The following is a 17,401-nucleotide window of genomic DNA, read 5'->3' on the forward strand; positions in this document are numbered from 1 at the left end:
TCTAGTATGCCTAATTTGACCTTGACTGGCTGGTTCAAGTGTGTTTAATCGGGGAGTTGAAGCTAAAATCTGCAGGACAGTGGCCCACCAGGTGAAAAAAAAAAAGTGCATTAAGCTTTGTATTAGTAGAATACCACTAGTATTTTCGAATTACCGTGCTTTCCCCCTTCATATCAGCCCGAGATGAGAGATTTATGCATTTTTATTCTGTAAAAAAGCCTCCGATGATGCAAAAATCGTCATTTTGCGTCATCGGAGGCTTTTTTGGCCAGAGGCTTAAAACTACAGCCAGTAATAGCAGGTAGTTCCGCATTTTTTCACCACGCCCATACATATGCGTATTTGAGGTTACTCACGGACATAGATCAAAGATTTTATCAAAAGTGGGTGTCAATTATATTTTTAAGCTTACAGTAATTAACTTTATTTTGTCTGCACTACATCAGTGGTTCATCTCGCAAATTTATCGCTCTCTGCAGTCATCTCAAAAAATACAGCAACAGGCTTTTGTGGTAACGTTAGCATAAATAGATAAATAGACTAACTCAGTTTTACAGAACAGTGGCTTTACTTTGATAACAGTCAACTTATATGCAACTTATATGTAATTGTCTATCTAACGTTACTTTGCTAAGTTTGCAGTTTTACTGCTACCTACAACACTACATATAGGCTACTGTGTTATCAGTCTAGTATCAGCGAGTCTTACCTCTAGGCGAATACGCTTAGTACCAGATGCCCAGGCTGTTCGTCCTCTAGGAAAGTGAATATCGATGGTATCGCGGTGTCCTTCAGAATGGTTCTCTTCATTGCAAGGATATTTGGATCGTAGTCCTTGTGCTTTAAATGGAGACTACATATTCTGCGTTTTTTTAGGTTTTCTATAACGGTGTCATCTCCAAACTTCAGGTGTTTGATGGCCCACAGCCACTGTTTACATCGCTCCAAATCTTTAACTTAATCGGAAAATGATGGAAACTTACTTGTCCTTTCCTGGTTTTGGGTGTACATCCAGGTACAAAGCAATTTAGCACCATTTCGCTGTAAATGTATGAACTAACTCACGATTTATAGAATTAATATGTAACAAAGCAAGCCTAGTTGTTTGAATTTTCCTGGCCGCCTGTAACCGATAGGCGTGGTTTTGGGCGTGGCCTCGCAAGGGCAGCAAAACAAGTGCATTCTGGGAGTTGTTGTCTTTCATCCACATTAGTCAAAAATACATTTTCTGTCTTTTCTCAGTCTAGAAAGCTCCAAATTCAAAAATAATTTCACATGACCAATTTTAAATGCACATTCATCTTTCCAGGGGTGAAGTACCCCTTTAAAGTGCTCTATTTTCATGTATTAATTTTGTACTTAATATACTAAAAATTATTCTTTAGTACTTCTTAAGATAATCTTAAGAACATCTAAGTGTACTCAACCGTGCTATTTTGAGACCGTATGAAATATGATCTAAAATGTGAAAAAAAATATATATAAAAATATATATATTTAGCTACCACTTGTAGTACACTATGGGTTGAAATGCATTATAAGTGGTATCTAAATAATTTTTTTAAATACAGAGGTAGTATATTATGGGCACAGTAGCGTGACAGTATAGTTAACGTCTAAGTTCGTAAGGAGGATTTGAGACAGCAATTTCACTACAACTTGTTAAGGAAGAAAAAAAAATTTTATTGGTACCATCAATTGAAAATAGTTCAAAGTTTGCAAACAGTCACCAAAACTAAAAGGAAATACAATCAGGCCTGTTTGAAATGACCAATAAAAGAAAGGTTTCCCAAAACACTGTTCAGAGTCTTTTCCTTGTGTTACTATTTGTCTTTTTGATAAAGTCAGGAAGAATAAATTTGAAGAAGAAAAATAGAAACAAAAGAAAAAAAAAAAAGTAGTCACGTGACAGAGGAAAGATTTACTACCCGGGTAGTCTTAAACTCAGTTTCACTCAAGGTATCCAAAGTGTATGGTGTGTTGTATTCTCTTATCTGTATCCAGGGATTGATGACAGAATAAGGATGCTGAACGTGCTGCAAAGAAAGATGCGTTGCGACATCAACTAGGCACTGTTGGCTCGCCATTCACTCGTCCACGATCGAAGAAGCACACAGCAACAGCAAACAAGAGAAGAAAAAAAAAAAAAAAAAACCTGCATAATGCAGAAAACTTATCACTCATTCACATTCACTTCATCTGAATTAACAACAGATATAAAGCACATGAAATTTCAAATCTTTCTCTTTTCTTCCTCCAACTGCATATTAACATAACTTATCTTACAAAGAAAATACTGGGAGAATAATCAACATTAAACAGAGCAATGTCTGACATATTATATTATGACTAAATAAAAACGAAATTAAACAACTAAATGTCATACATGCATGTCATCACATATTCTAAATTCTCTTTCTTAACAGTATATTCCCATATAGTTGATTAATAATATCAAACTATCACAAATTGGCTCAGTTTGCATGAACTAATGCACATCAAACAACTTGTGACGCAGTTGATTTTAACAACTCATTTGACTGAACTCCGATTGTTTTTTATGACAAACTATCCTTTATCTCTTTTTTTCAACATACATATTTCAATATTTTCTCATCATCAGTTAGTTATCAATCATATTTCTTACCGTAAACCATTAATTAAACACATATGACTGAATACAGAGCAATAACGCAGGAACACAACACTCACCGGAGTTCCTCGAAATAAAAGAATCAACAATCTTCTATATCCGCTCTCATTTGTAAAATGGCTCCTTTCTCAATTATTTTGCTCATCACGGAGGAGCGCCCTCTAGTGGAGAACAGCATCACTACACTTTCCCTTCAAATTAAGAGTCCATTAACCACCCTAATTATGAGGGGTTACATCTGCTTATGATCTGCACTTTCTCTCTCGAGAAACCACGCTTGTGCATTTTTTTTTTTTTCTGATTTGATCATAAACTAGCACATTGCGTACTTTTCCACTAAGCTGGCGAACAATCTCAGCTTCAGTGTCATCATTACGACACACCCCTTACGGCATTGGTCCTGCCTTTTGTTCAAACAGGGCGTGTTCCGGGGCTGATCCCGGCAATGCTACTAGGTCCCCATCCTGTGATCGATCCCGGAATCAATACCAGTATGTGTTTGCGTTCACACAGAAGGCGCTCTGGCAATTTTATGGGATCAATGCACTATGTTAAAAGGGCTATAGGAACACAGCTAAAAGTATTTCTAATATGTTGAACATTTTATTGAAAGTAGCTTTTTACCTGTTAATGCCTGCACAAGCGTATTTGTGACTGGGAGGTGCAACGCATGAAAGGCGCATTTCAAGATTGAACATATGCTTTATTTTTGTAATTCTACTAGGTGCTACTAGTGTCACAGAATTACATACTTCACCTTCAAAAAATGCACCTGAAAATGATTTCTGGAGGGAAATTTTGGCCTGTAATGGAATAGTTCATTTCTCACACTGGTGGGGTTTTCATTCTGATTTCCTCTTAGTCATGAAGTATTCAAGGACAGTTGGAGAATAAATGTACGTCAATGCCTTTATGTCTGTCTCATAGTTGTCTCAGTATGCAGAGGATGTGCCATTCACATTGCCTGTCATGCACAGTTGGAAAATTAATGTGTCGGCTGTGGTGAATATTTCACTTCAGTAGGTGCTCACCCTGGATGAGCTTTGAAAATTGGAAGAAAAATAATCTGGTCCCTGCATATAAGGAAACTTTTATTTTGATGCTTGTCAGTACCAGAACGTAAGCGAACAGCATTTTATGTGAAACGTAGAAGACAAAAGAGTGCTTAGAAATTATTTAATTATAAATCGAGTTAAAATAGGGAGTCGAAACAGCATAACAAATGATTATATAAGTGTGGACGAAAAGAAAGTGAAGAATGACAGAGGCTACGTGTAAAGCATGTGTGCCGTTGCCAATGTACAATACACAAGGCACTATGGGTGACATGAAAATTGGATTCAAGCTCACCGTAATACTGTACTACACCCCCAGGTAGCTGACAGAGGCAGATTTCTCTGAGCAGTAGACAGAACATGCATAAGAGTATATGCAAAGCACAGTCTACACGGCTGGCATCTGATATGAGGCGAAATCAAAGACAGACAGATGCCTGCACAGTCCTCCTCCACACTCAAACACACTCTCCCCTGATGCTGAAGAAAAAAGCTTTTGATCTAAAACAACTTGAAGCTACTGTATTCTCAGATGTGAATTAATATTGCATGGAAACAACCTTGCAAGCCATTCCTTTTTTTCCTTACCCTCAGCAACGATTCGGCAATGGAGTCAGTAGCCAATTTGTCATTCAGACCCATCCAGCAATAAAGCGAACAGTCGATGTGCCTTATTCCCCACGTTGATGATTAGTCTGTGTTAGTTTGGGCAAATTATTGACGACAGCTGTTAGTGTTGTGAGTGTGTGTGCAATTCCACCACTTGTCAATCATGTTTTTCCCGACTGGGGAGATTTTTTGTGCTGTCATACTACAAATGACATCAACCTCACTGTCAGTGGCAAGCTAATGATCAGAGCATCCTGCTCAAACATTTATATTGTTTTAGGCAGGTAATATCTTAATAAGACAGCAACATGGGAAAGCAACATCACCCCCAAAAGACTCCATCAACCCCTAGACAATTGTGTTCAAGCCTTTTCTTCTTAATGCGGTAAAAAGCTGTAGGGTATTTATGCAGCATTACAATCAAAGTCAAATGTGGAATAATCTACCTTGATATCTTAAACTGTCTAGACGTTCTGTTGCCTGGTGTTCAGAAAATGACATATTAAAGGTGCAGTAAGCAAATTTTGAGAATTGCTGTTGATATTGCAAATCACCAAAACAAACATGCCCCTACACAAAAGGATCACACCCCTATCTTTATAGCTCCGCCCCCAAATTCACAGACACGCCATGCAACACAGGCACCAACCCCCTCTCACGAGTGGACACAACCCTTATTGCTGATTGGCTACAAGTGTGTTTTGGTGCTTGGCCCTATCCACTGTGAACAGGGTTTCTCAGAAATCGCTTACTGCACCTTTAAGAAACAAAATGAAAACATTAGTTTTGTATGTATTTGATTGTGAACAAAGAATTCTCTTCGCATTCATGTTTTTGAAGAAAAGTTATGCTATATAATGCTGCCATTTGTTCTTAAAGTTTATGATTATGATTACTGGTTTAATTATCAGTGGCTAGAAGAATTTTATTTGCATACAAACAAATGTTTGTTTGTTGGGAAGTTGTAGATCTGAATTTAAGCAGCATTCCTGCAATTTTCCATGTAAGAATTTAGAAATTACAGCTTTTTTCCCTTGAATGGAATGTATCCTCAGTTCAGCTTGTTACTTTGACTAGTAAGGATGCATTAAATTGATCAAAAGTGACAGTAAGACAATGTGCGTAATATCTTGTAAAAGATTTCTGAATGGTATTTTTCTATTCATTAAAGAATCCTGAAAGAAATGTATCATGGTTTCCACAAATATATTAAGAGGCATAATATGCAGCACAACTATTTTCAACATTGATAATAATAAGAAATGTTTTTTGGACACCAAATCAGCACATTAGAGTGATTTGGATTGTGTGACACTGAAGACTGGGGTAATGATGCTGAAAATTCAGTTTTGCCATAACAAGAAATAAATTACATTTTTAAAATATATCCAAATAAAATATTTAAAATTATAATAATATTTCACAATATTACTGTTTTATTGTATTTTTAATCAAATAAATGCAGCCTTGGTTAGAAAACGATGCTAATGAGAATATATAGAATATATATCCAACTTTACACACATACAGCTACATACACTACTTTTTATGTTTTTGAATGAAAAATGATTCTCATTAGCATCTTATTCTCACCAAGGCTGCATTTATTTGATTAAAAATACAATAAAACGGTAATATTATGAAATATGAATGCAATTTAAAATATTTTATTTGGATATATTTTACAAAGTTGTCAATTTAAGTTATTAATTTGCCTTGTGGTGATATTAAGGACTATTAGCAACATTCAAGTTTGTTAAAGCATCCTAGACCTCATGTTCATAGTTACAGTCCATCTTTTGACATTTTTTTTTTTCTGATCCCATTCCCCCTTTATCTACACATAATTTCCTGTCCTATCTTTATTATCTTTTTAATAAAATAGTCAAAAATAAAACTGGATCTGTAAGTTTGTGATAATTTGTTTTACTGTTGTGCTTGGGAACGGTAGTGCATCACTGATTTAATCACCTCTCTTTCATCTTTATTTAAAGCCTTTTTCATTAAAAATGGTTTCCAACTGCTTTTGGAGTCTCAGCTGTACCAACATTGATTAAGCTAAATGATGGCAAAACTGTTTGAATAGTTAAACTGCCCTGGCATTTTCCATAGTGGCAGGAAATTATTTTCATCAGCGTTTCATTAGGTTTGCTGTTAATCCTCCTGCACATCCCTTGATACCTGGAGAAATGAAATGCACTTAATTTGCCTTTTAGGTGCAGATGTAGACTCCAGCTGCTGGCATGAGGGTCTGTCAGAATCCTTCATTTGAAACGTCTGCTCATAGAATCTTGATAGTAAGTGCTGTGACTGTGAGAAATATACAGCATTATTTAAAAAAAATAAATAAATAAATTACATTTAAATCAGCATAAAAGGCAGTAAAAAATATATTTATTTATTTATTACAAAGAAATACTTTAATATTTACTTTAATAATATAATTTTGACATATATACATTTTACATACATACATATGTAAATAAATAAAATATGTATATATATTATTAGGAAACAGGAATTATATTATCATATTATATGACATTTTAATATGACATCAGGGTAATACTGAGAGTTGTATGGCAACAAAAGTACTGTAGTTCAAAACAGAGTCCAAGCAGAACATATAGGCCTTTCGCATGAACCTGGTTCCAGTTCCTACCCAGGTAAGTTTGCAATTAGTTTTTAGCAAACTTGTTTTTCAAGTGGAGAAGGTGGATTGGTGAATCATAAACTCTGGATCAAACCCTGAGTTGACAACATTTATACCAAGCGTTATGACCCAACTAAACCTGATCTAAACCAGGTTGGATTTGTATGATTTTGTCAACTCTAAACCTACTCTGAAACTCATAGTTTGTTCAACTAGCTTCATTCAACAGGCCTCTGATGTCCGTCTATAAGCAATACAGTAGTGGTGTCAGTGACTCACTCATGTAGCAGACTCACTAGACCATCCCTGCATCCCAATGTGCATATTCCCCCCATCTGCCCTAATTAGTATTGAATATTACTAATGTCACATACTATTTAGGATGGATAGTATGCACATTGAGACGCATTCCTAAATGAATCAGTGTTGTTTTGAACAAAAAAAATAGGGCTGCGTTTAATTCACTTTTAGACATACACTTGTGAACTTCCTTCTACTCGGGGGAATCTCCACCACCATTTTGAAGTGTGTTCAACTTTGTCAAGTGGACGAGGGAAGTTTATTTGGACACTCAACCCCTCGATTTTGAGTGAGTCTTCTCGTATGGGCAGATCCATAGAGCACAATGCAACACGACTGTGATATCACAACAGCAATTCTAGGTGTTCATACTTATTTTACCCGCAAGTGATAAAAAGCTTAGAGCTTTCCATTTGAATCCATTGCATTGGTTCCACCAGTAGGGCACTTGTGCAATGTAAGCAATGACATACACCTGAGTGAATGAGACGGAGTGAAGTTAGCGAGGGAAGGGCATAAAAAAATGGACTTAAATGCAGCCTAGATGAGTGAATGATTCAATGACTCACCCATAAAGAGTAACTTGTTTCAGTCCCTGAATGAATCAGTGATTTGAATGAATCGTTTATAAACAGTCGCTTGTTTTCACCTATACTGGCATAACAATGAAGTTCCAAAAAACCCCAGCAGAAAATAGAATGTGAAATATATCTGTAAACATCAATCCATGAATTAATTGCTTTAATTAGTATTGCATTTGAGATCAGCCTAATCAGCAGTGAATAACAATATGCTTTTTAGCAGAGGCCCCACTAACTTGAAACAGTTGCAAAGATTGTTTATCTCCGGGTTATCAGCAGGGGAGCACTTTAAGAATGCTCAATAATTTTACATTTAAAAAACCTGTTAGAACCTGCATGATGCCCACAGCAGGCAGCATAGCCCACACAAAGATGATACATCTAAAGAAGGCTGTTCTAAAAACACTCATTAATGAATCCAGGCTCCATTAGTTAAAAAAAAAAAAAAAAAAAAAAAACATGTCTAAAAACATGTTTTCAAGAGTGAGAGCCAGATAAAAGCTGTGGGAAACAGACAGAATTATTTCACATGATTTTTTTTTTTTTTTTTTTTTTTTTTTTTTGAGCATAACAAACCTGGTGTACAAAATGTGATGCGAGAAGGAGCGAAATTGAAAGAGAGAGAGAGAGAGAGAGAGGAGCGCATTGATTATAGAGTAAGATAATATCCAAAGCACTCACAGTTTCAAAGAAACTTTTCTGTTTGATCAGGCCACAATGTTTATGCATTGATTTGCATCCAAGTTGCACTGACATGACAGATGTACATGTTTTCTGATGGCAGATGAAAGTTTCATTGGAAAGAAACATGTAGCACAGCCAATCAATGACTAGCAAATCTACTTTGTCCATGTGCTTCATTAATGAGCAGCCACGTTGTTCACAACCCAACTTTTCTGTTTTTCTATACATGCTTTTCCCTTCTTTCACAGCCTAACAAGGTAGTTATTTTATCACACTTTCAGCTTTCAAATGTAGTTACGTTCACGAAATGATGAAGTGCCAAATGCACCAAGGGAAGGCAATTCTGAGGATGAGACTGTCAGTGTCTAGGGGATCAAAGCAATTTGCAAAGAGCACACACATCAAACATCCCGGTACAATGTGTTACCTAGCAACCCCAGACCAGGTGTCTCAGAGCAGACGGGGAAAAAAAATTAAATCCATGTAGTCTTTTCTTTAGTTACGTAAGTTTATAAAAATCGATAACTGAGCAGAATACACGTGAAATGAAGGTAGACCGTGCCCTCCCCGATGCCATTCTTCAGGCAATCCTTCATGCAGATTGCCAGGTTACTTCATCTTCTACATACTCTCGGATTCTCACCAGAGACTAAGCCGTGCTGGGAATGTAGCAGACATCAATGCCTCGAATGGCTCGTTTCCAGCGGATAGCTCCGTCAAGGCTAACTTGGCCCATCAAGTGTGATGCATCTCGAAAGGGGGTCCATACGGTCGCTGAGGGGATGATACTGGTGAGGTACCAGCCCTGTCATATTACAGGAAATTAGTGGCGTACTTTCCAGCCCGGAGAAGAGCCCCTGTTTTTCCTCATGTTCAGATAGGCATCATGTGCAGTTATTTTCAGGGAAATGCACGGCTAAAGTAGTTCCAGGAAGGTCTTGACCACATTACAGTTCCATATCACTTCGCTAAATGATTCAGTTATTTCAGATGTCCTTAGAGCCTACAATAGCAAAAGAACCAAAACCCACAACGACACTGACCAAGCAAATAAATATAGTAAACAAAGGGATAAAAACAACAAACTATTTCCATGTTTTTTGCCACCAAATTACATTTTATTATGTATGAAAAGCACATAGGCTATTTTTCTGAAATAGCACAGCATTTCCAGATCCAAAAACAAGTGAAGAAGAAGATCTGCGTAAACCAGAAGGAGCTGATAGAAGTGGTTTATGTACAATTAAGCTAACGTGATCATCAAACATTCAACAACGTTTAAATCAAAACTGCCAAACATTACTGAATGAAATGTTGAAACTACATTTCAAACCGTTGAAAACGTATACGACTGTGCAAGCCTCAGAGGCATTAATGGACTTGATCTACTCCATCTATGTTTTGATCATCATCATCATCAAAAAAAAAAAAAAAAAATGTTATACCCACATTCAAGTTTTGATAAAAAGAAAACAAATGAATGAAGCTAAAATACATTTTTTGTGTGTTTGTTTAAAAGCAGAGGCTCTGTTTATTCTATTGATATATGTCCATACAGCAAAATATTCTGGTGGCCATGAAAGTTTTGTGTGAAAAAAAAGAAAAAAAAGCTGGCACTGGCTGGGAACTGGCCCCCTTTCTTTTCTTTTTTTTTTTTTTTTTTTGAAAACTTTTGGGGCAAAATATGACCCAGATATGTTCTGGCAGGTTTTTCCTGATGGAATATAATACAGAGACAGATATCAATCTAAATATTGATATTTCAAAAGTGTTTTGCACAAGCAGAATTACAGTATCTCACAGAAGTGAGTACACCCCTCACATTACGCCATCTTTATCTTAATTCTTTTTTTCAGATCCTCATAGAGTTCTTTGCCATGAGGTGCCATGTTGAACTTCCAGTGATCAGTATGAGAGAGTGAGAGCGATAACACCAAATTTAACACACCTGCTCCCCATTCACACCTGAGACCTTGTAACACTAACAAGTCACATGACACCAGGGAGAGAAAATGGCTAATTGGGCCCAATTTAGACATTTTCACTTAGGGGCTGAGTGTTGAGTTATTTTGAGGGGACAGCAAATTTACACAGTTATACAATCACTACTTTACATTGTAGCAAAGTGTCATTTCTTCAGTGTTGTCACATGAAAAGATATAATAATTTACAAAAATGTGAGGGGTGTACTCACTTCTGTGAGATATTGTATGTTAACGTCAGTGTTGGGGAGTAGTTAACTACATGTAGCGATGCTACTAACTTAAATAAATTTTTTCAGTAGCTTGTCAGTTCAGTTTCTTTGTAAACGGTGTAGCTTTGTCTGCTGACTGAGCTTTATTTAGTGTATATGAAAAATGTCCAACAAAAGTCTGTGCACCGCACAACAACGAAAATAAACAATCCACAACAGGGCTTCACTCCAGAACGATATAAACAATCCACAATAGGGCTTCTCTCCAGTGCTGTTGTCGTGCTCAGTGTCTCAGTCAGCAGTCCCTCTCTCTCTCGCACACTCCTGCTTCTCCTGGCGTTTTATCCTGTCTCCGCGGCAATTACTGGAATGAGAAACAGGTGTTCTTAATTTACATTTAACCCACTCGCTTACCACGCGTCTCCCGACACTCTCTCCAGTTGCAGACCTCGCTGAACCACGCCCCCCTCGCCACATACCCCCACCGCCCGACTCAGGCCGGGGAGCCATCTGAACACCCGGCCTGTGGACCACCTTGAACTTAAAGGGCTGTAAAGCTAGATACCAACGGGTGATCCGCGCGTTGGTATCCTTCATGCGGTGGAGCCACTGCAGAGGAGCGTGGTCCGAACAGAGGGTGAATTCCCGTCCCAGGAGATAATAGCGGAGGGTGAGGACGGCCCACCTAATGGCAAGACATTCTTTTTCTACGGTGCTGTACTTAGCTTCTCTCTTGGAGAGCTTACGGCTAATGTACAGCACTGGCCGTTCCTCCCCCTCTATCTCCTGGGACAGGACAGCACCCAGCCCTCTGTCCGACGCGTCAGTCTGCAACAAAAAGGGGAGAGAAAAATCAGGAGAATGAAGCAGTGGCCCGCCACATAGAGCAGCCTTCACTTGGGTAAAGGCCTGCTGGCACAGCTCCGTCCATTGGACCGTATCTGGTGCATCCTTTTTAGTTAGATCAGTCAACGAGCTGGTGAGGTCCGAATAATTAGGTACAAACCTTCTATAATATCCCGCCAGCCCGAGGAACTGTCTAACCTCCTTTTTGGTCTTGGGGCGCGGACAAGTCACAATTGCTGCGGTCTTATCAATTTGGGGACGCACCTGTCCATGCCCCAAGTGGAAGCCCAGATACCTTACTTCCACGCGCCCAATTGCACACTTCTTCGGGTTGGCCGTGAGCCCAGCTCCTCTCAGCGATCTCAGGACGGCCCTCAAATGCTGCATATGCCGCTGCCAGTCATTTCTGAAGATAATAATATCATCCAGATAGGCAGCAGCATATGCACCATGGGGCCGCAAAATTTTATCCATGAGCCGCTGAAAGGTAGCCGGTGCCCCGAACAGCCCGAACGGAAGTGTAACAAATTGTTGCAATCCAAACGGTGTTGTGAAAGCTGCCTTTTCTTTGGATAATGGCGACAAGGGGATCTGCCAATATCCCTTTGTTAAGTTCAGTGTCGAATAAAATCGAGCCGTACCGAGCCGGTCAAGCAGTTCGTCCACCCGTGGCATTGGATACGCGTCGAATTTCGACACTGCATTCACCTTGCGATAGTCCACACAGAACCGAACTGAGCCGTCCGTTTTGGGAACCAAAACTATCGGGCTCGCCCAGTTACTGCTGGACTCTTCTATTACTCCCATTTCAAGCATTGCCCCTAATTCTGCCTGAACTACCTTTTTTTGTGTTCAGGCAACCTATACGGCCGGCTGCGAACCACCACGCCCGGCTCTGTCTCGATGTGGTGCTGAATGAGGTCAGTACGGCCCGGTAGGGGAGAAACCACGTCAGCAAACTCTGCTTGTAACTTAGTTAAATCAGTGAGCTGGGAGGGCGAGAGGTGATCTCCCCCTGGAGCCAGAGCGAGGGATTGTTTTTTGACATTCGCCTCTGGCCCGAGATCATCCTCCCCGCTAATCACCGTCGCCAGCATCACTGATTCTGCTTCATTCCATTTTTTAAGGAGGTTGAGGTGGTAAATTTGACGTGCTCCTCTCCTATCCGACCGTATTACCTCATAATCGAGATCCCCAATTTGCCGTGTAACCTCAAACGGTCCTTGCCACTTTGCCAATAATTTTGAGCTTGAAGTAGGGAGCAATACAAGCACTTTATCTCCCGGTGAAAATTTGCATAAGTTAGTTCCCCTGTCATACAGCTGGCTCTGTTTGTGTTGGGCTTGTAACAAATTCTCCATGGATAGCCGCCCCAAAGTGTGGAGTTTTGCTCTCAAGTCCATCACATACTGAATTTCGTTTTTGGCTTGAGACGGTCCGTCCTCCCAAGTCTCTCTCAGGACATCCAGCACCCCGCGGGGCTGGCGTCCGAAGAGAAGCTCGAAGGGGGAAAACCCCGTGGAGGCTTGCGGGACTTCTCGTACTGCGAATAACAGGGGTTCTAGCCACTTATCCCAATTTTTGGCGTCTTCCCTAACGAACTTACGAACCATGGATTTAAGCGTGCGGTTAAAACGTTCGACCAGCCCGTCCGTTTGTGGGTGAAAGACGCTGGTACGAATCGATTTAACGCCCAGCAATTCGTAAAGTTTGCATAACGTGCGTGACATAAACGCCGTGCCCTGATCAGTGAGGATTTCTTTCGGAATCCCCACTCGGGAGATTAAACTAAACAGTGCGTCTGCAACACTCTTAGCGGAAATGTTGCGGAGAGCCTAGGGCTGGACGATTAATCGAAAAGTAATCGAAACCGAAATTCAGAACCTCTAACCGACGTAATTTTGCCATGTCGGTTATTTCGTTTTTTTAATCCTGTTAATACTTCCCCCTTAAAAACATAACTGCGTGTGTAGCCACGTGACTCCGCCCAGTCCAGTCAGTGGCATAAAAGCAAAACACGGAGGTGAACGCCGGTTCAACACATAGTGATGGCGCGCGAGCGGTGAGCCTTGCGTCTTGACTAAACTTTGTCAGTTGTATTTGTTTTATGGTTTGGACATTCAAGCGATTAGACGATCGGATGTGTATTATTATATCGAGCTACCGCGCTCGCATAGATATATACATATATCTATGCCGCGCTCGCGCAGCTGCATGTGGCACGAACGCTCATACAAACAGCTGCGCAAAACGTGAAGATCGCGCACACAGAGGAACACAGAAACTTGTTGTCAGCACTGTCCTGTGATTTATCACTAAAATAGCTTAGAAACTCAAAAGTTATAGCATCTATTTTTTCTACTTTTGAAGGAACTATTTACAACCCACAGCTTCACAATTAATAGAGAGACGGTATGACTAATTCACACATGCAATCACTACTGGTACTGTGCTAATTTATCTTTATCTGATTTACAACGAGCAGAAACCTGTAAGAAATGTTACAAACCATAGATAAAATAACTGCTGATAGTGAGCTATGTCAGATCACTCTTTCAACAGGAAAAAAAATATCCCACCTTAATAGTCAATCATAGGCTATTCACAGTACAAACCTTGTCAGTGAACTATGAGGGCAAAAAAAAAAAAAAAAAAAATCAGAAATAAAATAATCGTTCATTAATCGTAATCGAGGTAAAATGTTCAATTAATCGAGGTTTTGATTTTAGGCCATAATCGTCCAGCCCTAGGAGAGCCACTGCTTCAGGGTATCGCGTTGCATAATCCACAATGACTAATGCAAAGCGATGCCCCCTTGCTGATCGCTCTAATGGCCCGATGAGGTCCATACCAATTCTTTCGAAGGGGACCTGCATTAATGGGAGGGGGCGCAAAGGCGCTTTTGGAGCGGCCGGTGGATTCACCAAATGACATTCACGACAAGACGCACACCACCTGCGCACGTTCTCGTGAATGCCCGGCCAAAAGAATCGGGTCATGAGGCGATTTAGTGTTGCCGTTTGTCCTAAGTGACCAGCCATTGGATTAGAATGAGCCGCGTGGAAAAGCATTTCCCTGCGGCTCTTTGGAACTAATAACTGGGTTGTATCCTCCTTTGTCTGAGTGTCTTGGGTCACTCGATACAACCTATCCTTTATGATCGCAAAATACGGATAATTCAGTGGGCGTCCAGGCTGGAGAGGCTGACCATCGATAGTGCTGACCTTTTCAAAAGCGTGTTTTAACGTCTCATCCTGAGACTGCTCCAGGGGGAAGTCATCGCGGTCCGAAATAATTAGTCTCCCGATTTCGCTCTGTTCCCCTGAGGCAGTACTCATTGGTCCCTGGTCAGTCTCCCCCACCTGTACGCGCACATCCTTACCCGGCGAATTTTTATTCCAAGAGGCATCCGAGCACAAACAACCCAATAATTTATTAAACGCAGGCCAATTCGTTCCCAAAATTATCGGATGCCGGAGGTGCGGGTTAACTGCCACCTCAACATTATGCTTTTGTCCCCTAAATTGGATAATGACTGGCACTATAGGATATTTCACCACATCCCCGTGCACACACCGGACCCTAACCATGCGGCTTGTATCCAATGCCCCGGATGAAATCAGGCTTTGATGCACCGAGGTTTGGTTACATCCTGAGTCCACCAAAGCCTGATAGGTACCCCCCTTGATACTCACAGGAATTTGGTACCCGCCAGCTTGACCAGGGGCGGCCTGCAGAACGTCCGGGACCCGGATCAACCTGCCCGCCGCTCTCGTGGCAGGGAGAGGGTTAAATAGTTGGCGCGGAGAGAGGGGAGAAGCAGGAGTGGGGTCCAGCCCGGCAGCAGATGATCCCGTCCCCCTGGGCGGGACCCGGGGTCCGGAAAAGAATCCCTGTTCAGTCCCGCCCCGCCCCCGGGGCGGGACACGAGGAGGGCCGGGCGGACGAGACCTGGGGAGAGGGACAGGCTTAGAGAGAGAGGAGGATGAGGGAAGAGAAGGAGAGAGAGAGGCAGATGGAAGGGGTTCGCCGACCCCTGGGCACGCCACCATGTGGTCCTCCGCCAGGTGGATGGCCGAGTCCAGCGACGTGGGACGGTGGGACTGGACCCACTCGGCTGTTCTTCTGGGCAGCCGAGTTATGAACTGCTCCAGCACCACCAGATCGATGACTTGCTCCACGTCGCCTCCCTCGGCCAGGAGCCATTTGCGGCAGGAGTCCCGGAGCTGTTGGGCCATCACGAAGGGCCGGCCGGACTCGCCTAACTCCAGTGAGCAGAACCGTTGGCGATGCTGTTCTGGGGTCCGGCCGACCCGCTGAAGTATGGCCCTCTTCAGGTCGTCGAAGACCAGGAGGTTCTGTACGGGCAGCTGCTGCGCTGCCACCTGCGACTCACCCGAGAGCAGTGGGATGAGTCGCATGGGCCACTGATCCCGGGGCCAACCTGAAACCTCCGCTGACTTCTCGAAAAGGTCCAGGAAGGCCTCCGGGTCATCCAGCGGGCCCATCTTGTTGAGGGGAAGATGGGTGGGCGCAGCCAGCTGTTCGGTGGTCTCCGTACGAACCTCCCGGTCGATCCAGCTCCGGAACCTCTCGCGGTCTTCCTGCTGGACCTGAAGGATGGCCTGGAAACGCCGCTCCTGATCCGAGTGGAGGTCCAGCAGGGCTTGATGTTGGTCTTGGTGTAAGACCGCGAGGGATGTTATGATGTCCGCAAACGGCATGGCGGAGGGCGTTTGCATGGCGGCGGCTCCCTTCTTCCTTCCCGGGTTTCGGCACCAGTGTAGTAATGTTCAAAGTTCGTGGGGAAGGAAGAGGACAAGGGTCGGCTTTTGACTGCTGACTGAGCTTTATTTAGTGTATATGAAAAATGTCCAACAAAAGTCTGTGCACCGCACAACAACGAAAATAAACAATCCACAACAGGGCTTCACTCCAGAACGATATAAACAATCCACAATAGGGCTTCTCTCCAGTGCTGTTGTCGTGCTCAGTGTCTCAGTCAGCAGTCCCTCTCTCTCTCGCACACTCCTGCTTCTCCTGGCGTTTTATCCTGTCTCCACGCCAATTACTGGAATGAGAAACAGGTGTTCTTAATTTACATTTAACCCACTCGCTTACCACGCGTCTCCCGACACTCTCTCCAGTTGCAGACCTCGCTGAACCACGCCCCCATCGCCACAGTAAAGTGCAGATGTAATGTGTAAGCAACGGCTCCACCATAATAATAATAGCAATGTACATTGAGACATTTAAGATTTTTTTTAAGTCATTACATTTTCAAATAATTGGAATAGAATTTCAAAAATAGTGATATGAAAATTAAAATATTTTTCTAGTCTGCATTTACATTGCTTAATGTTTTTTTTTTTTTTTTTTATATTTTTGTCCCATTTTATGGTTATGGTAGCAATTTTGATTGTGAATCCTGCATTTCTATGTAGATATCACTTCTGAAACTGCAGAGTGCAATTGATCGTCGGTCCTCTTATAGCATGATAAACAAAACTTTTATTAAAATTCTGAATGTATTATATTAAGCGTGCAAAGAGCATTTCCTTTATAATCACTAAAAACTAATAACTCATCTCAGTTACAGCTGTCTACACTGCACAATGAGTCTCTTACATCTTGTCTACACTTTGTTAATAAGAGGCTTCGCGAATGTGCAAACTCAGTGCTGAATAAAAACGACAGCGTTTCTTCCGGTGAGCGGATTGTAACTAACTTGAACACCCCTGATTGGCCATTGCGTTCAAGAGATCAACAGCTGTGTCTGTGACCACTGCAAAATCATGTTTTAAATAGAAATATTTAACATTCTCC

General features: G+C 41.4%; 1 protein-coding gene across 1 annotated transcript; it reads right to left on the reverse strand.

The window, feature by feature from the left end:
* Positions 1-9,184: 9,184 nt before the first annotated feature.
* On the reverse strand, positions 9,185-16,299 carry LOC125258935. Its single transcript, XM_048176177.1, has 3 exons — positions 15,271-16,299; positions 11,415-11,557; positions 9,185-9,323 (listed from the first exon to the last, which is right to left on the reverse strand). Exons 1-3 carry the CDS (start codon positions 16,297-16,299, stop codon positions 9,185-9,187), a joined length of 1,311 nt encoding a protein of 436 aa, XP_048032134.1.
* Positions 16,300-17,401: the final 1,102 nt, after the last annotated feature.

Source organism: Megalobrama amblycephala, linkage group LG23 (genome assembly GCF_018812025.1).
Source record: "Megalobrama amblycephala isolate DHTTF-2021 linkage group LG23, ASM1881202v1, whole genome shotgun sequence".
Classification (NCBI taxonomy): Eukaryota; Metazoa; Chordata; class Actinopteri; order Cypriniformes; family Xenocyprididae; genus Megalobrama; species Megalobrama amblycephala.

Bases quoted from the DNA above. Each gene is read 5' to 3' on its own strand.
- LOC125258935 (XM_048176177.1), bottom strand. From the start codon at position 16,299: ATGCCGTTTGCGGACATCATAACATCCCTCGCGGTCTTACACCAAGAC. The intron at 11,558-15,270 runs GTGAGTATCAAG...TTTTTGTTGCAG, and splicing joins CTGGCGGGTACCAAATTCCT to ACTGACGCGTCGGACAGAGG. The intron at 9,324-11,414 runs GTGGGCCGTCCT...GTACCTCACCAG, and splicing joins AAAGAATGTCTTGCCATTAG to TATCATCCCCTCAGCGACCG.